General features: G+C 37.8%; 1 protein-coding gene across 8 annotated transcripts in view; it reads left to right on the top strand.

Moving 5' to 3' along the window:
* LOC120767547 (probable serine/threonine-protein kinase DDB_G0268078) overlaps positions 1 to 24471 on the top strand; it is a 35855-nt gene that overhangs the window by 676 nt on the left and 10708 nt on the right. For 4 of the 8 annotated variants that reach the window (XR_005704702.1, XM_040093670.1, XM_040093669.1 and 1 more), the window contains exons 1-6: positions 103 to 812; positions 18027 to 18272; positions 18334 to 18501; positions 18788 to 18954; positions 21114 to 21285; positions 21342 to 22684. Coding sequence is in view for 7 of the 8 variants with exons in the window: in XM_040093670.1 (XP_039949604.1) it covers positions 18117 to 18272; positions 18334 to 18501; positions 18788 to 18954; positions 21114 to 21285; positions 21342 to 22684 (2006 nt within the window). In the remaining variant the exon portion in view is untranslated. Of the gene's footprint in view, positions 1 to 102; positions 813 to 18026; positions 18273 to 18333; positions 18502 to 18787; positions 18955 to 21113; positions 21286 to 21341; positions 22685 to 24471 lie in introns of those variants that run through there. The other 4 variants (XM_040093663.1, XM_040093667.1, XM_040093664.1 and 1 more) reach the window with 4 other exon arrangements.

The following is a 24471-nucleotide window of genomic DNA, read 5'->3' as shown; positions in this document are numbered from 1 at the left end:
AAGTTGTACGCCCGTTATATTTCGTTATTTTCGGCAATTTATTGTTGTGTGCTGCTTGGTTGGCAGGCGTTTTTGCTTTTATTTCGTTTGTTATTTTGAAAGGGGTCGACTTCGCTAGCGCTGGTAAACGTCGGCTATTCGTGGTTAGCCTTAGAACCTTTAACGTTGGCAACGTTAAACGTTAGTTACGCTTGTGTTTATTGTGTAGTCGAATTTTGTTGAAAATATTAAGTATTTTTTCATAAGACAGTTTAAAGTATATATTGTAGAGAAAGTGCAAACGAGAATTCGAATTATGGAAAAGTTGGAAAATACAGTTTGAATTGAAAATATTTGAAAGTGAAAATGCATAGTGAAAACGGCACAAAATCAACTGTAAATACCAGTTTGTAAAAAATATACATATATATGAAATTCTAGTGAGCTTACATAAAAAATCGACCACTTTTAAGCCAGAAGAAGTCTTGTAAGAAAGCAATGTAGTTGTTTAATTTATTTAGTATATATCGAATATAAAGATGAATAATAAATGGAAAATGCATATTCACGCATAAATTTTAAATGCAGGATCATCAGAGTTAATTACAATTAATCGATAAACTCAGTGCACCCATAAATCACAATGAAAGTGTGACAATTGCAAGTGTTTATACTTACAGCGCTGCATACCATATATAAAATATTTGTGTGTATATATCAATGTATATTTATACAAAAAAAATAAATATAAAATTATTAAAGCCCTACTTTAGTGTATACAAAATAAATAAGAAAATAGTGAAATCTGAATTGCCAAGGAGAAGCTAATGAAGGTAAATACAAACATGTAAACGAGGCCTAATATCCGTATATGTACATACTTATACATTATAAATATGTATATTTATACCTATATATCGTTATTAAAAATGCAAAACACCGTATCAGCAAAAAATTCGAAATTGAGTTTTTTATTACTTACTTATGTATGTATCATAATCTTTTGAGCTTTCGCTACCCAATATATAACCATTTTATAACCAAAACATTAATTTTGTTTCAATATGATTGGTTTCTATTATATTGTTTTCCCATCACTTAGAAACTTATGGAAAGTGATGTTACGTTATTTAGTAATTTAGGTGACGATATGTACTTGTGTATATGTTATTAATATTTTTTGTATTAAGTTAAAAAAAATAGTTTTTGTTTTTTTTTTAATCTCCGAAATTTTTTCTATAAATATGTGATTACTTTTTTGGCTGAACGTTTCACTAAACTCTTTGAAAAAAGCTCTAAAATTTCACTCTTTCCCTTGAATCAATTGCTATGTCTTTAGTAGAATAGGTTTTCTGCGTCCGTTTTAAGGGGGGAGGGGGGTAAGGTTTGTTTCGTCGAAAAAAGACGTTTTTTCGTGAATTTTTTTAGAAAAAATTGCTGTAGGTTTATTTTACTTATTATTATATGAAAGTACAACATTTGAAGGATACTTAAAAAAAGTTTTATCGAAAAATAGCGAGGAATAACGGATTTATCGTCGATCTCTGCAGGCACCTCGAAAAAAAGTTTTTGTGCGGTAACCAGCCTACAGCATCACTGGATCATCTGAAACCAAAAAGTTAAAATGCTTTTTTTAGTTTATTAGTTTATCTTTCAATTGACGTCGAGTTTTTTTTTTTTAATTTTTCAATTTTTCAATTTTTGGTACCATTTTCAAGCCAAAATGACGATTTTGGACGAAAAAATCGTCCTATTTGTTATTGTAAAATTCTTAGAAATTAAAATTTTTGGAAAAACTCGACGTCATTCGAGAGCTATATAGTATATGTATGTAGAATATTTGTACAAAATTTCAAAACGATCGATGCAGTAGTTTTTTCTGAAGGCTGGTCACCGAATTAAAAATGACATATTTGGGAAAATCGATTTAAAGTTTTGTACACTCAGCGCAGGTAGTTCGAGGTACCGTTATTCAAAAAAAATAAAAAAAAATGGGAAAATAAAGTTGCCAAACCTTACCCCCAAGCTCATGATTGCTTCAGTCACGTCATGAAACGTATTATTACTAGCGATGAGTCTTGGATCTATGCATTACAACCTGAAAAAAGACGATCAACCCGCCGAATATCGTGGCAAAGATGAGCCGAAGCACGGCAAAGCAGTTCAAAAATCAAAGTAGTGTTAACAATTTTCTTCGATTATCGAGGTGTAGTGCTCTCCAAATTCTTTCCTACCGGCCAAACTGTCAACAATAAATGTTACTTGAGTGTTATGCGTCGATTGCACGAAGCTATTCATAAAAAGAGGCCGGAATTATGGGCTGACAACTATTGATTTTTGAACCAGTCGTTTATTTCATTGATTCTTAGTGAGTTTTTCGCCACATATTCAAACAATATCGTCCGTACCTCCGTAGTCGCCTGATTTAGCTCCATGTGACTTTTCGCTATTCAGCAAACTCAAGCGTCCGCTCCGGGAAAGCCATTTTGAATCAATTGAAGACGTTTAGCGTGAATCGATATGCGCATTGAAGTCTACGCTGGAAATTGGTTTTAACGACTGTTTCGAGGATTAGAAGAACCCATGGCGAAAGTGTATTGGGGCCAAGGGAGATTACTTTGCCAAGACGACATAGATTTTGAATAATAAATTAAAAATTTTAAAATTATGAACAAAGTCTTACTATTTTTTGCTCATAGTAGTATGTGGTATACATATGTATGAGAGCTGGGAAAATCCGTGAACTCATTTTAACATATTTTTGCCAATAGATTATAATACATACAGAAAGAATAGATAGAAACGCTCCTTTTTTTGTAGGTGGCTCATGAGTATAAAGATAAAAATTTTTGATATACCGTTATTTATATTCTTAAAAGTCTTGCATTGTTCTGTTTAGTAGTTGTGAAGTTAAAGTTCTTTTATTTTTTTCCCAAATAGTAAATGCGTTACTGTATAGAAGGTGAATTATGTGCAACTTAAAGCTTAAAGCTTAAAGCTTAAAGAATTAAAATTCCTCAAGGTGTTAATTTTTATTAATGATATTATTGATTTCCGGTAAAAGTGTGTTTCAAAGTTGTGGTTCAAAATGTATTATTCAAATCTATTAATGAGACAGCTGTACACCTACATTTCGCAGCTACATTTTTGACCTGGTCTGGTCAAATACTAAAAAAAAAAATTATTTGAATTTCCTCAAACATATACGGAATTTTGAAACTATATCCAATGTTGCACGCAAAGAAAAACCCGAAAAACTGCAACAGAAATAGACCGCAGAATGAATAATATCTCGTGAAGAGACCCAAAAAAAGAGTTCTACTGACATTCTATAAGAAATTCAAGGTGAATACAATGTCCACATATCCAAGAGAACAATTGCCCGGCGTTTGGTGAAATCTGGACTTCACGGCAGGTAAGCACGCAGGAATCCACTTCTCACTAAAATTCGTAGAAACGACGCGTAGACTTTGCCAACTCTTATTGATCTAAGACAACGAATCAACGGAGGTATGTCATTTGGAACGATGTAACAAAAATTAATCGTTTAGGTCCTGATAGTCGAAGGTATGTTCGCCATCCAATAATTCAAGAATTTGATCCTCGCTATGTTCCACGCGTAGTTGACTATGGTGGAGGAGCAATCATGGTGTGGCGATTTTTTATCTGGAATGGTGTGGGTCCACTCCATAAAAATGATGGAATTTTAAACAAGGAAAAACACGTCGACATCCTAAAAAATGTCATGTTGCCATGGGCTGAGGAAAATTTGCCTGTTATAAGGGAGATAACAATTCAAAGCATCCGTCTAAGTTGACACAACAGTTTTTTAATGAAAATTCTGTCAATGTTTTGGAGTGGGAATCGTCAAGCCCAGACTTAAACCCTATAGAACATCTCTGGGTGATGTAAAAAGAGCTGCATGCAGCAAAAATATCCCAAATATGGATGTTCTTTTGATGAAATTCAGAGTCAGAGTCTTATAACGTAAATTCGAAAACTCGCAACGTCGACTCATCAGTTGTTGTCATCGTCCATGCCTCTGCACCATATAGCAGGACGGGAATTATAAGTGACTTATAGAGTTTGGTTTTTGTTCGTCGAGAGAGGACTTTGCTTCTCAATTGCCTACTCAGTCCGAAGTAGCACCTGTTGGCAAGAGATATTCTGCGTAGGATTTCTAGGCTGACATTGTTGGTGATGTTTACGCTGGTTCCAAGATAGGCGAAATTATCTACAACTTCAAAGTTATGACTGTCAACAATGACGTGGGAGCCAAGTCGCGAGTGCGACGACTGCTTGTTTGATGACAGGAGATATTTCGTCTTGCCCTCGTCCACTACCAGACCCATTTGCTTTATTGATATTGACCTGGTCCTACGGGAAACTCCGCATAAATAACTATAACGTGGTCAATGAATTGTTCCTTAAAGGCTTTTATTTCCGTTTAAGGCTTCCTTGACTAATTTTCTGCATAAACATTTAATTTTATTTACGTTTAGAGATAACAAAAATATTAATTTACTGAAATATCATAAAATCATGACATAGCAGTTATAATATTTTTTTCGAAACAGTTTTCAATTGCTTTTGACTGCATATTTTGACCTCACAATGTTGATAAAGGTCGTAGCCTTCGAACTCTGCATTATCATTTATAAAACTAGCTGACCTTGACATGAAGAATGGAGGGAGCAGTAACCAAATCAATTCGACATCCATTTTCATGCAATCAGGACCCCAACTGTGTATCTTGCAGTATGTTACCTTGAATATTTTCCATGGTCGCTTATCCAATGACCTTTACATTGATGTAATTGTAACTGTTTAATGATAAGAAACCAACAAAGTAGAAATTAGTGAAATAGATAATTCGTGTCATACGTTGCATGTATCATATACTATACATATGTACGTGATTGAGAGCAATACTTGATTCAAACACGTTTCATAGCCTATTATTAAACAAGAACAAGAAAAAACGTTAACTTCGGCTGCACCGAAGCTAATATACCCTTCACAGATGCATTTCTTTTAGTAACTATGTGTTCAGTTTGTATGGAAGCTATATGCTATAGTAATCCGATCTGAACAATTTTTTCGGAGATTACATTGTTGCCTTAGAAAATAACCTGTGCCAAGATACCACGTCAAATGCGAAAGTTTTCCATACAAGAACTTGATTACGATCGTTCAGTTTGTATGGTAGCTATGTATATGTATAGTAGTCTGATATCGGCAGTTCAACAAATGACCAGTTTCTTGAAGAGAAAATGACATTTGCAAAATTTCAAAAGGTTATCTTAAAAACTGAGGGACTAGTTCGTATATATACAGACAGACGGACAGACGGACATGGCTAAATGGACTCAGCTTAACATACTGATCATTTATATTATACTTTATAAGGTCTCCGACGCTTCGTTCTGGGTGTTACAAACTTCGTAGCAAACTTAATATACCTTCTTCAGGGTATAAAAAAGTGTAACTTCGGTTGTACTGAAACTGGAAGGTGCTTTCCAAAGTAAACAGGACAAATGGTTTTTTCAGCAAAATCATTTTATTTTATTCAAAATAGTCTCCTTCTGCCGGTATGGCTGCCAGCATGCCGGTGCAAGCCTTTTGAATGGCCTCTACGTCTGCATAACGTTTTCCTTTCATGGGCAAATAAATTTTTCCGAAAAGGAAAAAGTCGCATGGTGCCATATCAGGTCAAATAATCGGTCACAGGCGTCGATCGATGAGACGGCGTATTATCGTGCAACAAACGCCAACTTCCATCTTCGGGTTATTCGGGCCGAACACGTCGAATACGGCGCACCAAACACTTCGAAACTCCAAGGTAGAATGTCGCATTAACGCTTTGGCAGGGTGGAACAAATTATTGGTGGAAAATACTCTTGGAATCATTAGAACAAATCTGCATTGTATTCACTTTTGACTTCTCCGTGCGCGATTTTTTGGGTTTCGGCTCGCCCGGTGCCTTCTATTTAGCACTCTGGCGATTCGTTTCGGGATCATATTGGAAACACTACGTTTCACCACCAGTCACAATTTTGTAAAGGAAGTTTTTGTCCTTTTTGACCTCTTTAATGATGTCCTTCGAATGTTGGATTCTGAGCAATTTTTGGTGGTCAGTCAATTTGTGCGGAACAAACCGTGCACACACCTTTCGTAAGCCCAAATGTTTGGTCAAAATGCGATAAATCGATGCTTTGGAGATGTTCAATTCCATTTCCATGATTTTCAATGATGATTTGGATCACGGATTTTGATTGGCCCACATGTTGATCGTCATTTATGTCCTCACGACCACTTTGAAAACGTTGAAACCACTCGTGCACTCTGCTACGGGATAGGCAGTCATTGCCATAAACTTGTTTCTTCAACTGAAACGTTTCGGTAAAAGTTTTACCAATTTTAAAACAAAATTTAATGTTGGCTCTTTGTTCGAAGCACATTTTCGCACCGATAACACAAACATACTGACACTTAAAACGCAATAACTTCACTTCCAATCATTGAAAGGTCATGAAATTCTCACTGGACAATCGATAAAGTTAGCAGATTCTAACGCACCAGTCGACATATAGATGGCGTCACCAGGGGGTGCTATAATGATCGGATCTAAACAATTTCTTCGGAGAAGGCACCATTGCCTTTCGTGAAGATACCTCGTCAACACAAGTACTTCATTCCCATAGTTCGGTTTTTATGACAGCTTTATGCTATAGTTGTCCGATATCGACAGATTCTTGGTGAGAAAAAGACGTGTGCAAAAATCAGATTGATATCTCAAAAACTGAGACACAGCTCATCGCCATTTTATATATACCTTATACGGTCTCCGATGTTTACTTCTGGGTGTCATGACAAACTCAATAAACCAGAAAAAGCTCTGAGCTTAGATTCTTATGTTATGTTAGAATGTGAAAACAGACGAAATCAGACTACAGCCACATCTACTTCCCATTTAACGCAATTTTAAATTTCATTTCAAACTTTCACCACAAATCAAGAATGAATTAATATATCAGGATAAAATTTTGCACGAATAGTGCATTTGAGGTGTGCCTCCTTATGACTAAAAATTGTGTAAATCGAACTAAAACTGTTCAAGCTGGTAGCTACTCAATAAATGGACCCAGTGTTTATAGTTGACTTTTTATCGAAAATATTGGTCAATGTGTCGGGTTTATAATTGAAATTCAGAGAGAATCCTTTTTTGATAGTTCTGCCGTTCTGCTTCAAGCCAGTCCCTGAGAAATAATTTCTTGATGCTTATCAAGAGGCATTGTAAATTATGTAGGTTCTTCATCCGAAATCGAAATTAGTCCGACAAGTGGATACAACTCAGATTGCGGAAACAAAACATTGTGGGCGTGGCAGTGGGCCGATTTTGCCCATCTTCGAACTTAACCTTCTTATGGAGCCAAGAAATTCGTGTACCTAGTTTCATCAAGATATCTCAATTTTTACTCAAGTTACAGCTTGCAAGGACGGACGGACAGACGGACGGACAGACACACATTCGGATTTCAACTCTACTCGTCACCCTGATCGCTTTGGTATACATAACCCTATATCTGACACTTTTAGTTTTAGGACTTACAAACAACCGTTATGTGAACAAAACTATAATACTCTCCTTAGCAACTTTGTTGCGAGAGTATAATAATGGCCCAATATTCGCTCGACATAATCGCCAAACAGAGTCTATAATTCGAGTAACCAAGAATCAGTTTTGCCTCACGTTTACTCTAGTAGATTCTGCGCATTCAAGAGCTGTGAGGCAGAGTATCGAAGGATATCTGAATGAATCATTTTATGGAAAATTTTCCGAAAGGATCTAAATTTGTGGGCTTACAAAATCTAACTCGTGCAAGAATTGAAGTCGAACGTGTTGAACAAAGCGCACGTTCGGTGAATGGGTGCAAAGTGAGATGGCTAATTTTCACAAGAACATGTTGTTCAGCGATGAAGCTATCTTTTGGTTGAATGGATACGGTGATAAACAAAATTGTCGCATTTGGTGTGCTCTATGGACGGATGGAATCGTTAGTCTATATTTCTTTAAGGTAGTAGTCTGGTAACTTGGCTTCGAAAAATCGTAAACTTTTTTTTGCTTAAATTGAAAGTACAATGTCTTGAGAATATACTGTGAAAATTTCAGACAGAAATTCGTAATATTTCGGGAGTTATAACGAGTTTTCTAGAGCGCCTCGGAGCTCTCTCTCTCGGAGTTGCGGGTCCTAACTTTTTTTCTACTTAACCGATTTCTTTCAAACTTTAACAGGCTGTTCTACACACTTATAGTTCTCGTCGGTACTAACGAGAATTTTTTTCACCCCTTACTTTTTATTTTACAACCCTTTCTTTGCTAAAATAAAAGGACTTTTTTTTCAAAGTCCGCCATTTTGTTATTTACCCTTGAAATTTAACTTCAGTAGTTCCGACCAGAATGACACATCTATAGATTAAGAATAATCAAGAATATTTGATTTCAGATAACGTCAAGAGCCAAAATCACCCGGGCCACCCACGTGCATTTGTTTTTGAGGTTCCAACTTCGAGTGACAATAATAATAGTAATAAAGTATTACATTTCTTCAAATACATTTTTTTTTTTATATTTTCAATATGTAAATAAAAACACTCTAAATATTCAAGATAATGTATTTTTATTTTCCTATAAAGAACCACCCTCTAAAGAAGTCATGAAAATAGGCATAAGTTACCAGACTACTACCTTAAAAATGAAGCCGGCCATAATGTTACAGTCAATGTGGAATGCTATAGAGCCGTGGTTAATGACTTTTTCGTGGTTGAGTTGGAAGGATGTTGATGTGAACGATCTTTGAATCCAGCAAGAAAGCAGTACAGGTCATACAACGAAATAATCAATTTATTGAAGGAAACTTTTGGCAACCGCGTTCTGTCACAAGTTGTGTGCCAGTGGCGTGGCCTCCAAGATCGTGCGATTTAACTTCGCTGGAATAGTTTTTGTGTCGCTTATTTACGTAGATAAGCTAGAGATGATTGACGCCGTAGAAGGAATATTCATTGTCGGAAATCATTTTTAAACATATTGACAAACCCTTACCTTTAAAAAAGCTACGTTCTTGCCTACAAAATTAATTTATATATGTACTTTTCATTCCTTCTTGAAAATCACATGTCTAAAAAAACACATTTTACGTTGCTTACGAAGTCATAAAATAATTTTTTTAAAGTAGCTATTTATTTAAATCCTACTGTGCCCAAAAAATAAGGTGACATTTGAGTTTAAACTGCGCGCGTCGAAGGAATTGGAGAATTATTTTTTTTTTAGGTTGGTAGTACTGTCAGTCACATTTATGTCATATTTCTTGCCAAAATATTCATTAGTGTTTGAGATACGTGTCGTTTTGTGAGCTGCTAAAAGTAAGTTTTTCGTTTTTTGCGATGTCGAAATTTGTTGAGTAAAGAATTTGCATTAATTTTGGTTTACGGAATCAATTTTCTCTTGCGGATACGTTGAGGATGGTGCAGAAAGCCTTTGGTGATGATGCTATGTCTAAAAAAAAGTGTTTACAAATGGTATAGTGAGTTCCAAGCCGGCCGTGAACGTGTCGAAGACGAAGAGCGTCCAGGGCGACCATCAACCTCAACCGACGAAGGTCATGTTCAACAAATCAAAGATTTGGTGTTGAAAAACCGTCGATTAACAATTAGAGACCTTGCTGATGAAGTTGGCTTATCGAAAGGCTCAGCCAATACCATTTTGAAGGATGTTTTGGGCCTCAAGCGCGTCAAATCTCGACTGGTACCGAAAACATTGAATTTTTTGGAAAAAAGGCGTCGCGTTGAAGTGTGAAACGATGCTTTTCGACTATCAGGGTGTCATGAAACGCATTATAACTGGCGATGAGACTTGGATCTACGCTTGCGACCCCGAAACAACCGATCAATCGAGCGAATATCGTGCCAAAAGAGAGCCGAGACCAAAACAATCGCGGCAAAGTCGCTCAAAAATCAAGGTCATGTTGACTCTTTTCTTCGATTATCGTGGTGTTGTGCATTATGAATTCCTTCCAACCGGTCAAACAGTCAACAAGGAATATTATTTGAACGTCATGCGTCGTTTGCGTAACGCTATCCGCCTAAAAAGGCCGGAATAGTGGAAGGACAATTCTTGGTTTTTACTCCACGATAATGCACCATCCCATACTGCCCTCGTAATTCGTGATCATTTCGCCAAAAACTCTACCCATACCGTTCCTCAACCACCGTATTCACCTGATCTGGCGCCGTGCGACTTCTGGCACGCTCAAAAGATCGCTCCAGGGACACCGTTTTTATACGATAGAGGAGATTCAAGCCGCAGCGAAGACGGCACTGAAGGCCATCCCGGAAAGTGACTACAACCAGTGTTTCGAAGATTGGAAAATCCGTTGGTATAATAAGTGCATTGCATCGGGAGGGGATTACTTTGAAGGGGATGAAATTGATTTGAAAGAATAAATAAAGAATTTTCAAAATAAATACAATGTCACCTTATTTTTTGGGCACTGAGTATGTACATGTATTATACAAGTATATATATGTTGATGACCCAATGTAATAAATGACTTAAGTTTATTTCCCAAAATATCGGTAAAAAGTAGGAAATCAGGTGGTCTATTTGCATATTAATATAATTTTTTTCTTATTTTCATTTTTATGTGAATGGAAAAAGCAGCAGTTATTTACATTAATTATTAACGCATATGGAAACTAGTTGAAAATTTTCACAGTATCATCCTGACATTGTGACACAATTATCTAAGCTTGTTATACGCTTGATTTCAATTGGGTCAACTTTGTGACAACCATAATGACGTTTGCTTTAATTGACGCGTAGACACTTGTAAATAAATATGTATAAAATAAAACTTACAAACAGTGGCGATAATTAATATGGAAAGCCAAGTAATAAATTTCTGGGTCAACTCCTACTAGGGACCCGACTCTCCCTTGCGTGCTTTCCAATGCTTACACGCCAACATCAAACATGCAGTCAATATTAGTGCAGCCAAGACACTTTAATAAGATTGATATTTTCATAGAAAAATGACGCCTTTGACCTTGGCTGATTGTGGAAAATGTGTCTTAACGATTGCTTGCGAGCGCTGACATCGTTAAGGAGCAGAATGAGGATCTACATATGCATGCATCTATGTGTGTACATATTTTAATTTCAATATATTGATTTGTTACCCCATTGTTTAGTGACACATAGTATAAGTAAGTACTAAATACACATATCTACATACATATGTACTTAAGTATGTAGTAAACAATATTATCGCAGGCGCTGAAAGCAATAAAAAGCAATTCAGTTGCACCGAAGCTAGAATACCTCTCATAAATAAAACAAACTTTTCCAAGGACCTGAGTTTAGTTGTTACGTTTGTATGACAGCTAAATGCAATAGTGGTCCGACCTGAGAATTTTTTTTCGGACATTGTACTGCTGCTTCGGACAATAGTCCATGTCAAATTTCTTGAAGATATTTCTTCAAATAATAAAGTTTTCGATATAAGAACTTGAATGCGATCGTGGAGCTTATATGACCGCTATATGCTATTCGGTATCGACGGGTTCGACAAATGAGCAGCTCTCTCCCAGTTTCATTCGTTACCATAGTATGCGGTTAAAGTCAACCGGAAGCTCTAAAATCCTTAATATTAGGTATATAATGGCTTAGTGAAATATTAGACCAGTTCAACCCAATTTGGATAGACAGACAGTCTATTATCAGATATCAATGTGCGTTCCGAAGTAAACAGCACTTAAAAAAAAAAGCAGAACAAATCGTTTTTTGGCAAAATCAATTTATTTTATTCAAAATAGTCTCAACCTGCTTTAATACAGCTTTTTGGACGATCCAAAAGCATGTCGAAAGAGTGTTTTAACTCTTTGGCCGGTATGGCCGCCAGTACTTATGCCGATTTAAGCCTTTTGAATTGCCTCTACGTCTGCATAACGGTTTCCTTTCATGGGCAAATGCATTTTTTCGAAAAGGAAGAAGTCACATGGTGCCATATCAGGTGAATACGGGGAGTGGTTAATGGTTTAAATGTGATTTTTTGTTAAATAATCGGTCACAAGCGCCGATTCAAATCCTGGATTCTGAGCAATTTTTGGTCGTCAGTCAATTTGTGCGGAACAAACCGTGCACATACCTTCCACGGGATAAGCAATCATCGCCATAAGCTTGTTTCATCAATTGAAACGTTTCAGTAAAAGTTTTACCAATTTTAGAACAAAATTTAATGTTGACTCTTTGTTCGAAGCTCATTTTCGCACCGATAACACAAACATACTGACACTTAAAACACATTAACTTCACCTCCATTCGATGAAATGTCATGAAATTCTCACTGGACAGGCGATAAAGATAGCAGATTCTAACGCACCAGTCGATATATAGATGGCGCCACCAGGGGGTGGCAGATTCAAAAAGTCCTGTTTACTTTGGAACCCACCTTGTATTATTCTCACCTAGTTACAATAATAATTTCATAAATTGACCGACATTTTCGGTAATATAATGGGTTGTCAAAAAATTCTTGCGGTATTTTTATTGATTTTTTTTTTATTGAAATTGAAATGAATTTTTGATGACTCATGCCCAGCTCTTGACCGATGCTACGGCTGCTACTATGCCGGTCTCTTTCGACGAATTCAGCGATTTTATCGCAATTTTCGACGACAGGCCTTCCGGAGCGTGGCGCATCTTCGACCACCTCTACACCAGAACGAAAACGTTGAAACCATCGTTGTTCGGTGGAAGTGGAAACTGTATCGGGTCCATAAACTGCACAAATTTTATTGGCGGCTTCAGATGCATTTTTGCCTTTATCGTAGTAGTACTGTAAAATATGCCGTATTTTCTCTTTATTTTGCTCCATGTTTGCGACGCTATAACTCACGAACGACTTAAAAGAAACAACAATCAAGCAAACACGTGTTAGCTTGTGAAATGAGCTTTCCAAAAAGGTATAGCATGACCCGATGCGACGAATAAAACTGGAACTACGCGCTTTCAGCGCCAACTAGCGAAAATACCGCAAGACTTTTTTGACAACCTTTATTATTCATGCGCACTGTGGTCCACATATTCGGTATCTGGAGACTTAAATTAGATGAAAACGTAATTTTATCAATTTTTTGTCATGAGCACAGCACAGATAGTGCCTAGTGCCCGATATATTCATTAGCGTTTTAGCTACCGGTGACCTTAGTGACCTTAAACCAGACTTCCTGGAAGTTACTATGTGCTTTCATTAGAACCATCAGGCATCCGCTAGCACCACCAGCAACGCGACAATTCTCCGGAGTTCATAATGATCGATTTTGAAAGCGCGCATATCGTTTTTCACAATTTGACGGCCTCTAGCGACCAGCGACCGTCTAATAGGTGGCCCACATGCTTTGGATCGCCTAGTAGGTGCTCTGTGTTTCCATTACCACAATCAATCTGCCGGTTATGGTTAGCAGAAGTGTAGAAATTGCACTTTGATCGATACGGAGGTCTCCTATGGGCGTGGCAACGGCCCGATAAACCATTTACAATACCGTTCTCTCAATTTAACCGAAGAACATGTGTACAAATTCTTATGAAAAGCCGTGAAAAGATATGAGAAACATAGTAAGATTTTGCTCATAATTTTAATATAATTTTATCAATTTATGTTTCAAAATAGCCGTCCCCCTTTAAGTAATCCCCTTGACCCTAATATACATGTGCCAACGTTTTTTTCCAATCATCGATTTCCGGAATAGCCTGCAATGCGTGTAGCGACTCACGTTTAATGGCTTCAATGGACTCAAAACGGTTTTGTCGAAGCGGTCATTTGAGTTTACTGAATAGCCAAAAGTCACATGGAGCCAAATCGGTGGTTGCGGCACGATATTGAACGAAAATTTTCCAAAAACCTCACAAAAGATCAATGCAGTATGCGACGGTGCATTAACCAGGAGTTGTCTGTCCATAATTACGACCTCTTTTTATGAATAGCTTCGCGCAAATGTAGCATAACTCTCAAATAGTATTCCTTGTTAACAGTTTGGGCGGTCGGAGTGCATCACACCTCGCCACGATATTCGATATTGATCGTCTGTTTCCGGGTCGTAAGCATTAATCCAAGACTCATCGCCAGTAATAATACTTTTCATGACATCCTGGTAGTCGGAAAGCATTGCTTCACAGACGCGATCGCTCACTTTTTTTAGTTTCAAATCATTTTCAAAATGGTTTTCACTGATGCTTCCGATATTGCAACGATGCCAATACGATCTCTGACTGTTAATCATCGATTCGTAAGCAACAATTTTCTCATTTTTGAGGTGCTGATAATCAGTTGATGATGATGGCCGAGCTGGACGTGGTTCGTCGTCAACGCGTTCTCGACCCTATTTCAGTAATTTGTACCAACCACAAACACTTGCTCGCGACTAACAATTGTACCGAAGGAAGAATATTAATTATTGTCATAATTATTATTTCATAGAGTTGGCATTTGGCAACGAATTAAATTATACAATAAATAAAAATAATTTTTTTTTGTTGTGGTTAGAAATTTAATTCTTTTCAAAGGGTTGAGTTTAGGTTTTTACTGCTGTTCTCACCCTTATTAAATGTGAAGTCGGTACTTGTTATTGCATTGTAATAAGACTATATATATTTAGTATATGAAAGGGTTGTTATATTATTATTTAAAGTATTGCTATTGTGGTCCGATATTGGTGGTTCTGACAAATTGCAGCTTCTTGAAAAGTTTTTGTTTATTTAATTTTTTTCTTGTTTCAATTTTTACAATGAAAATTTTTTGTTTCGTTCATTTACGAGCACGTGTCAATTTAATACGGGAATAGTTGTAAATAAATATTCAAGTTACCGTTAGTAATTATAAGTTCTATAAATGGCTATCTACCTTCGATATCGAAACATAAATGTGTATATAATTGCATAACGCGGCGTGAAAAAAATATTGATCAGTGGAAATTATTTATAGCGACGATAGAAGGACAAAGCGACGACAATAAAAGAATAATTTATTATTGTAACTATTAAATCGACACGCTTAGCAGCAGATTTAGTAAATACATTTTTATAGTAATTAAACATGTATTACATATAGTACATTTGTTTGTAAGCAATGTATTCAATAGATGCGTGACTTGTACAATACGATTGGCTCTGAGCATAAAAATGGATTTTAGTAGCGCTTAGGACTCAGCAGATAACGGTTAATAACCGAATGTAGTTTTGGTATAGACGCTACTTTTCATTGGAAGCAGATGTATGAATATTTACATTAATCTGCGGTGACCCGGCTCATAAGACGTTCGACTTTAAGAGTAATTCTATGTAGAATTCTTGACAAGTAAAAAATTTCAACATAAGTTGAATAATAGTTTTCAAGTTAGGCCTACAAATATGGAATGGAATATCATTCAAATAATGGGTTGTCAAAAAAGTCTTGCGGTATTTTTATTGATTTTTTTTAAATTGAAATTGAAATGAATTTTTGATGACTCATGTCCAGCTCTTGACCGATGCTACGGCTGCTACTATGCCGGTCTCTTTCGACCAATTCAGCGATTTTATCGCAATTTTCGACGACAGGCCAGTGGAAATGGAAACTGTATCGGGTCCATAACCTGCACAAATTTTATTGGCGGCTTGAGATGCATTTTTGCCTTTATCGTAGTAGTACTGTAAAATATGCCGTATTTTCTCTTTATTTTGCTCCATGTTTGCGACGCTATAACTCACGAACGACTTAAAAGAAACAACAATAAATCAACACATGTTAGCGCGTGAAATGAGCTTCCCAAAAAGGTATAGCATTACCCGATGCGACGAATAAAACTAGAACTACGCGCTTTCAGTGCCAACTAGCGAAAATACCGCAAGACTTTTTTGACAACCTAATAATTATTTTAGTAGTAGTGGGAATGTTTTCTGATTGGGGTAGACCATGCTGGGACGATTACAATAGCAATCCTTTGTTATGCCTAATTCGTGAAAGGGAATCTATGTATAAATTGTAGCAATGTATTTTATTTCTAATCCTAAATATTATGATCAAGTCAGCTAGCTCGTAATTCATAGTTTTTGTGGATTGGAGCGGTAGACTTTCCTTGATCAAGTTCTCTTTAAGTGACGTTGCATTCATCTTAACAACTTCTTGCTGCCATATTTGAATAACGCTTTTGGTAGACTATGAGTTCTGAAAAATTTACGGTTTTTAAAGAGCAGAAAGAGCTAATATATTTCAACTTTTTTATTGGTGTTGGGTAGTTGAAATTGAATTCTAACTTTTTCCAGATTTGAGATCAACACTTTATGTTATTCTAATTCTTAGCTGCTAGGTTAGGTTAGGTTAAATCACTGACTGCTTAGGTGGGACTCTCACTTGGACTTTGTCCTTTGTGTAGCCATTCGAACAAAACACCTATAGTTAGATATCAGCGATTGGCAAAATGTCCTGAAACTATCACAAATCTGCTGAGGTATTTTTTCTAAATCCGCTATTTCACTTATATGCCTAAAAGTATGGAATTCAAGGATCTTTTGTCCTAATCTGGCAAAGGCGGGACTTTCGATTAGGAAGTGTTGAGATCATTCTCATTTAATCCTGTTAGAAACAGTTGATGCAGCTGGCATCCGGTAAGATATTCAAACTTACTGCTTCAATTTATTCGGACAGCCTCCGCTGCTAGATATAAGTATTCCAGACTAGTGGTTAGCATTTCATAACACTATTGTGCAAGTTGGCTTTATACATACACTTACGCTCTGTCATTCAGCGTTGCTGAGGCAGTGACGAAATAACATGGCATGGCCGTGCCGCTAATGCAAATGTGTCCAGCACGAATTTTTTATGAATATGAATACATTTTTTCGTTATGAATTGCATTTTGTATTTTATGTTATTTAAGTGAAAAACATCGCTGCTTTGCTATCGGAATGGATAGTTATCGCTCTAAAGGAGACAGCGCTGCGGAGCTGTAGATCTACTGCAACAACATATGTGACCTGGTCTACGAAAAGGGAGCTAACGTGCGAAAACTGGTTTTCTGGGAAAAGCTGTTAAAAATAATCGTCAATTTCTCGTTATCTCATTAATTGTTCTCCTTTTTTTGACACCTAAGCCGCCTTCCCGTAGACCAGGTCACATATACTGATGAAAGCCGCCCGTCGAACACTCGCCAATTTTTTCGCGAATGTGGTCTTTTCCAGCGCTTACCGAAATTCAAAAATTTCGTAGAACATTATATGCTTAGTTATGTATTCATAGTGTCAAAAAACCACTCTCTAGTAATAACACCCACCAATATTCCCAATAGCTCCTCTACAGCAATAGAAGGCAACTGCTCTTTCTTGGAGGTTGCACTCCATTCCGCCACGATCGTTCAATCGCAGAAAAGTTTGAAGATGAGATGTTTAATGTTCGATTCATCAACAAACCGATACAAAGCTCAAATGTCCGCTTCTGAATGCTTTCTCGATATCGAAGAAGGTGCCCACTGCAAATTCCTTGTTCCTTATGGTCAAGACAAGACTTTGCAAGGCAGTGTCCACTGAGCAATAGGCCTGCCGTGTCCTTGAAAGTCGATATCTTGGAATATGGCTTCTTAGATGGCGATCACTTAGTCTCTGTAACGTTTTCAATAAGAAACAGCACAGACTTGGCCGACACATACGATCTCTTACCGGTTTCCGGGATGAACGCAACCTCAATCTGCGTTCGAGTGCAGCTGTTTTAGTAAATTTTATAACAACATCGTCATAACTTAAGTATGTTGTGGATGTCTGTTAATTTTCAAAGCTACTAAATTTCGAAGTAGGCAATTACGTAGCTTGAGCGCAATAATTTGTAGAAGGCCACGAAGTAAAGCTTCTCATATAACTTACAACAGCACCAGATTGAATTTGGCCTCATATATTATTATTATTATTATTTTTATTATGTACCTTTCGAATATTTTACGGCTTCCTTTTCAAATTCCAGCATAATGCATACATTTTATTATAACGACTGACTGAAAATAATTGCGACAATTTATTCATACGTCTACGGGTGCTTCCCGCTTCAAGTATAATGAATCGTTATATTACACTCTCACAATTGGGTGATGGCACATACGGCACAGTGGTGTTAGCTCAACGCAAGGACACTGGCGAAAAGGTGGCTATCAAACGTATGAAACGAAAATATTACTCCTGGGAGGAGGCGATGAATTTGCGAGAAGTCAAGGTAAGACCTTTGTTAAATACTTTTTTCGCATATAATTACTTATGCGAAATTCGTTTTGCAGTCACTTAAGAAACTCTCTCATCCTAATATTGTAAAACTGAAGGAAGTCATACGCGAGAATGACACGTTATATTTTGTTTTTGAATATATGAAAGAGAATTTATACCAAATGATTAAGGACCGTGACACACATTTGCCAGAACCGACGCTCAAAAGTATACTGTTTCAGGTAAGTTAATTTAAATATGCGTTGAAAGAGCTTAAGTACACTCAAGCTAAGCTAAGAATTTTGATTTCCGGCGAAGCCCAGAAATTTTCTTTAATTATGTGAGTACAAGAAGCTCGGGAAGTTATTTAACAAAATGTATGATCTCTCAAAAGAAATATTTCTCTTAATTATGGTATAGATATAATCGATTTGCTTCTAAAATCACGAATCTCACAAATTGTAGTAATTTTTTTAAACTTGTAACCAAATCCCTTAATAAATATACTTTATGTCCTTTGACAAACAGGTACTCACAGGCTTGGCGTTTATGCACCGCCATGGATTTTTCCATCGTGACTTGAAGCCGGAGAATTTACTTTGCTCTGGACCGGAGCTTATTAAAATTGCAGATTTCGGCTTAGCACGCGAGGTACGTTCGCGACCGCCATTCACGGACTATGTGTCGACAAGATGGTGAGTGCATTTTTATTTACCAACAACAATACTATCTGATAAAATTTGACCAGAACTGACGAAGAAGCAATATATTTTCGTACTTAAATATAAATCTGTATTCTTAACTTCTTTATTGGCGTAGACACCGTCACGCGGTTATGGTCCAGTTTACGGCAGCGTGCCAGTCATTCTTCCTTTTCGCTGTTTGGCCGCCATTGGAGATTCCAAGTGTAGCCAGGTCCTTCTCCACCTGGTTTTTCCAAAAGAGTGGAGGTCTTCCTCTTCCTCTGCTTCTCCCGGCAAGTACTGCGCCGTATTCTCTCAGAGCTGTACGTAAAGAGCTTGAAACTACGTCGCACTGTTCCCTTATACCAAGTTGCTGATGAGAGCAAGAGTGCAAGTCGAGCAGAAAATCGTTTGGATGCCTGTATCTTTATTACCGTATTCACAATATACTACTTTTGAATCAGCTCATAACACTTGTTATAAGCCTCGGCTAGGATGATCTTCATTGCCTACAGCTAACGGCTTTAATGGAGTCATGACGCGTTCCCCAAAGCGGATGTTTCAGTCTCGAAAACAGCAAAAAAATCAAAGTGATTCAAACTTTTTCTGCCTACAATCACTTAACGTATGTATCGGGTGATTTTTTAAGAGCTTGATAACTTTTTTAAAAAAAAAAACGCATAAAATTTGCAAAATCTCATCGGTTCTTTATTTGAAACGTTAGATTGGTTCATGACATTTACTTTTTGAAGATAATTTCATTTAAATGTTGACCGCAGCTGCGTCTTAGGTGGTCCATTCGGAAAGTCCAATTTTGGGCAACTTTTTCGAGCATTTCGGCCGGAATAGCCCGAATTTCTTCGGAAATGTTGTCTTCCAAAGCTGGAATAGTTGCTGGCTTATTTCTGTAGACTTTAGACTTGACGTAGCCCCACAAAAAATAGTCTAAAGGCGTTAAATCGCATGATCTTGGTGGCCAACTTACGGGTCCATTTCTTGAGATGAATTGTTCTCCGAAGTTTTCCCTCAAAATGGCCATAGAATCGCGAGCTGTGTGGCATGTAGCGCCATCTTGTTGAAACCACATGTCAACCAAGTTCAGTTCTTCCATTTTGGCAACAAAAAGTTTGTTAGCATCGAACGATAGCGATCGCCATTCACCGTAACGTTGCGTCCAGCAGCATCTTTGAAAAAATACGGTCCAATGATTCCACCAGCGTACAAACCACACCAAACAGTGCATTTTTCGGGATGCATGGGCAGTTGGCCACCAAGATCATGCGATTTAACGCCTTTAGACTATTTTTTGTGGGGCTGCGTCAAGTCTAAAGTCTACAGAAATAAGCCAGCAACTATTCCAGCTTTGGAAGACAACATTTCCGAAGAAATTCGGGCTATTCCGGCCGAAATGCTCGAAAAAGTTGCCCAAAATTGGACTTTCCGAATGGACCACCTAAGACGCAGCCGCGGTCAACATTTAAATGAAATTATCTTCAAAAAGTAAATGTCATGAACCAATCTAACGTTTCAAATAAAGAACCGATGAGATTTTGCAAATTTTATGCGTTTTTTTTTAAAAAAAAGTTATCAAGCTCTTAAAAAATCACCCGATAGATGCTTCAAAATGGTCAAGTAGTATTCCTGAATAACCATTTGCCCTTTGCATCACCTTGATTTTTGACTGACTTTGACGTGGTTTTTTAGGTTTCGGCTCAGTTTTGGACCACCATTCGCTAGATTGTTGAACAGTTTCGATGTCATATTCATAAACCCACATCACGTGACCAGAAGTGATGATTTGTATCTCTTTTGCGACCTCTACTCGACATCTTTTTTTCAAAAGATTCAGATTTTTTTGGTTTAAGTCTAGCATTGGCACACCTCACTCAAAGCATTAAACGAAATGTAAAAAGTCGATTCATATGCGGTGTTGAGGTCCTCTGTTATACGTCTGATGTTGACATGGCGATATTCAAGCACTGTTTCTTTAACTTTTCGATGTTATCATCATTAACAGTCTCGCATGAGGCAAGTTTTCGTTGACTTCACGACTTTCACTGAGTGCTTTGTACCACTTAAATACTTACGTTCGTGTTAAAAAAGACCTATTCAAATTTGATCAGATTAGTATTAGCAATTATGGTTATCTACAACATTCTTGTACTTTAAAGGTATCGAGCGCCAGAGGTACTGCTGCATTCCACAAACTATGGCAGTTCCATAGATTTATGGGCAATGGGTTGCATCATGGCGGAGCTCTACACATTTCGGCCACTCTTTCCGGGTAGCAGTGAAGTGGATCAGCTGTTTAAGATTTGTTCTGTTTTAGGAACGCCAGAGAAGGTATGCATAGGTAATATTTCAACCACAGTGGAGTCATAGCTATCTTATATTACCAGGGAGAATGGCCCGAAGGCTATAGACTCGCTGCTACGATACACTTTCGTTATCCGGAATGCATCAAGGTGCCGCTCAATACGATTGTGACACGCTGCAGTCAGGCGGGATTGGATTTGTTGGAGGACATGCTGCACTATGATCCTGATAAGCGACCCACGGCACAGCAGAGCCTTAAATATGCCTATTTTCATGCGCTGAAACGTATCTCACCCACGGCGGCGGCGAAAGCCAACGTCAAACTTACGGCCAAATATGCGGCAGCGGCTCCTGCTGCCAATATAAATGCAACAACCAATGCGAATGCGAATACGAATGTCAATGGCAGAAATGCGGGGCAATTGCCGAATTTATCGAATAATGTGCTTCCGGTGCAGGAGAAACTACAAGCGGTTACGGAGCTGCTGCAGCAAGGTAATCGACAGCACAACAATAGCAATACCATTAATGCCAATAACGCCGTAAATGCAACGTTGAACAACAACAACAATCGCGGGTACAACAATATGTATGCTAGACGTGCGATAATTCCATTGGCACAAAACCCCAACCAAATGCAAGCGCCCAAAATCAGTTTCCTGTCAATAAATGGTGGTGATGCGACACGCTCCACAATGCCGGTACAAATGGCAGCTGTAAATGCGCAGCAAAACACGCATATAAACAACAGTATGCCGGCGAATGCTATAAACAATGCCGCAAATCGGCAATTCCGTGACCAACTTGAAGATAATCTCTCGATAAAGAGCGGCTCCATACGCTACAACACAATACTCGCGCCCTCCAGTCACATATATCTGAACGGTGTCGGTGAAGCTGCGCTCCACAAGCGTTCACAGGAGAACCTCGCATTCACCGAGTCCATAAACGATATCTACTTGAATCGCAACACCGGTCAGTTGCAGCCGCCACAACCGGCAAATGTTTCTTTCAATAACAGCGCTAACCCTGTAGGAAATATTAAAGCCGGTGTCATCTATTTGGCGAATGGCCATCGAAATTATGCACTCTTTGAGACCGCCACGAAGAATGCTAAGAATTCGGCGAAAATTAATAACTATTACCTGCAGACACGTCCAAGCTTGTTGAACCTCGATGCAGTTGGTAAGGATGCGAAGGTCTATAATATGTTCTCCAAGGTGGTGCCCAAACAAGCGCCACCAAGCAATATAATTATGCGTAATGCCTTCGAACCGAACGGAGACAGCAATGATTATACAAAAAATAATGAGCAAACCGTGGAGAAACCACTTTTCGAGCGTCTCGGTGGCGACAAAAAGTCGACCTTGCCGAACGGTCGAAATACGGAGCGCAGTAAGGACGATGAACTCGATCTTATATTAGGGTAAGTTTATAGTTTTATCTTATGTAAAGACAATTTTTAATAGAAATATTGCAATTTGTTACATACCAATAAGTTCTAAAGAAAGAACTCTCTAGGTTTGTGGATTCAGCAATCCAACTAAGTCTTAGACTCATGCCATACTATAAACTACATTAACGCATTTACATAAGTAGACGTAACGAGACTCATAAGCACCAGACCACTGGAGGCCATACTTAGGACATCATTAGGCCCATTAAGCTCCCGAGTAGTAACCAATTAAAAACCTGATTTCTTCCAATTCATCTGCCCAATATCTCTGATGTTTTTGCGTTGGCAGTCCTGGAAGATTTTCCGTCTTAACCGGCTAAAAACTATTCTTTGCCAAAGATAATATTCCAGCGCATCTTCATATGCCGCGAATGCTCTGCATTCCAATTCTAAGTTGCATTGCAATTTTCTGAAGTTGGTATCTTAAGTGCAGTGACCCTCTAGTGATGACACCTTAAATGTTACTAAGTTCACTACTCTAGAAGTGCACACCGTCAATACTACCACAAAGTACCTTGTGGTATTCGCCGTGTTGCTTGGTGTATTCGTCTAAGCTCCATTGGTTTAAGCAACCCTTGAAGGAGCTGAGTGATCTAGTACTGCTTTTGGCCCGAATATGTTTCTGGCTGCTTCCGAGCAGGGCCAACTCCTCTGTCTTTTCGTTTGCTATACTATGACTGAGTTACCTAGTGACATATTAGTTATCTCCTCCTTGCATAACGTAACACAGCTATAATTAATATATGTGCCACGGATAGCCTTAACTGCTGTTTAATTCTTCCATAGAATGTTTATGAACTTGCTGGTTAGAGCAGAAGCCCACATGGCACCCTCTGTTTTGCCTACAATTTCTGCCTGAAATATCGAATTGTAGTTATTTAGTTTGAAGCTGCATTCTGTGTATGTATTGCCCGCCCTTGTTCCCGTTTCACCCTTCAATCCGTCGGTGAATACATACATAGATTTCGTCGTTGGAACTACCGATCATAGAATCATTGTTTCATTCTTCTCTACTGACGAATTAACATGTTTTTCCTAATGGATCTCCTGTCACATTACCAATTTAGCGCCAAATCGATTATAGTACCAAATAAACAAAAATAAATAATGCGATTAAACTCCAGAATTGCAGTTAAGCCCGCGTGGTTGAAGCTGTTTATACTTTAGTTGCGCGCCATGACATTTATTCACATATCAGGCTTTCTAAAACCTACAACAGGCTGAAAAATATTTGAGAAGAATTTTTAAAGTCTGAAATTTGCAGATATGCCTTCACAGTTAATCATTTATTATCCATAACGATGGGTTTAGCTGTGTTTAGTCCACAGTAACCATCCCAGCAAATGGCAAATTACGTATCAGTGATATTGAATTGTACACTCTTATAGAAGATAGTACCTTGCCTATTTAGTTCTGCAGCTCGAATTATTTTCTCCAAGAGCAGATTGTAGAAGTCGCACGAAAGAGAGTCGCCTTACTGAAGCCTCGTTTGATATCGGACGGCTCGGAGAGGCATAAAGGCAGCTTCTTTTCATGCTGTCAAACGCAGCTTTGAAACCGACGAAGAGGTGGTGTCGATCCTTTTTTCAATGGCCTTTTCCACGATTTCGGCCATGGTGAAAACCTGGTCAGTTGTTGATGAGATCCAATTTGCTTGTTGGCGGTGGAATTTAATCTTTCACACAATACGCGATAGAATATTATATGCGATGTTGAGGAGACTTATCCCACGGTAGTTTGCGGAGATTTTGTGAATT

Source organism: Bactrocera tryoni, chromosome 2, assembly GCF_016617805.1.
Source record: "Bactrocera tryoni isolate S06 chromosome 2, CSIRO_BtryS06_freeze2, whole genome shotgun sequence".
Lineage (NCBI taxonomy): Eukaryota > Metazoa > Arthropoda > Insecta > Diptera > Tephritidae > Bactrocera > Bactrocera tryoni.
The sequence above is the reverse complement of the archived record's forward strand: the minus strand, read 5'-3'. Positions and strand labels throughout refer to the sequence as shown.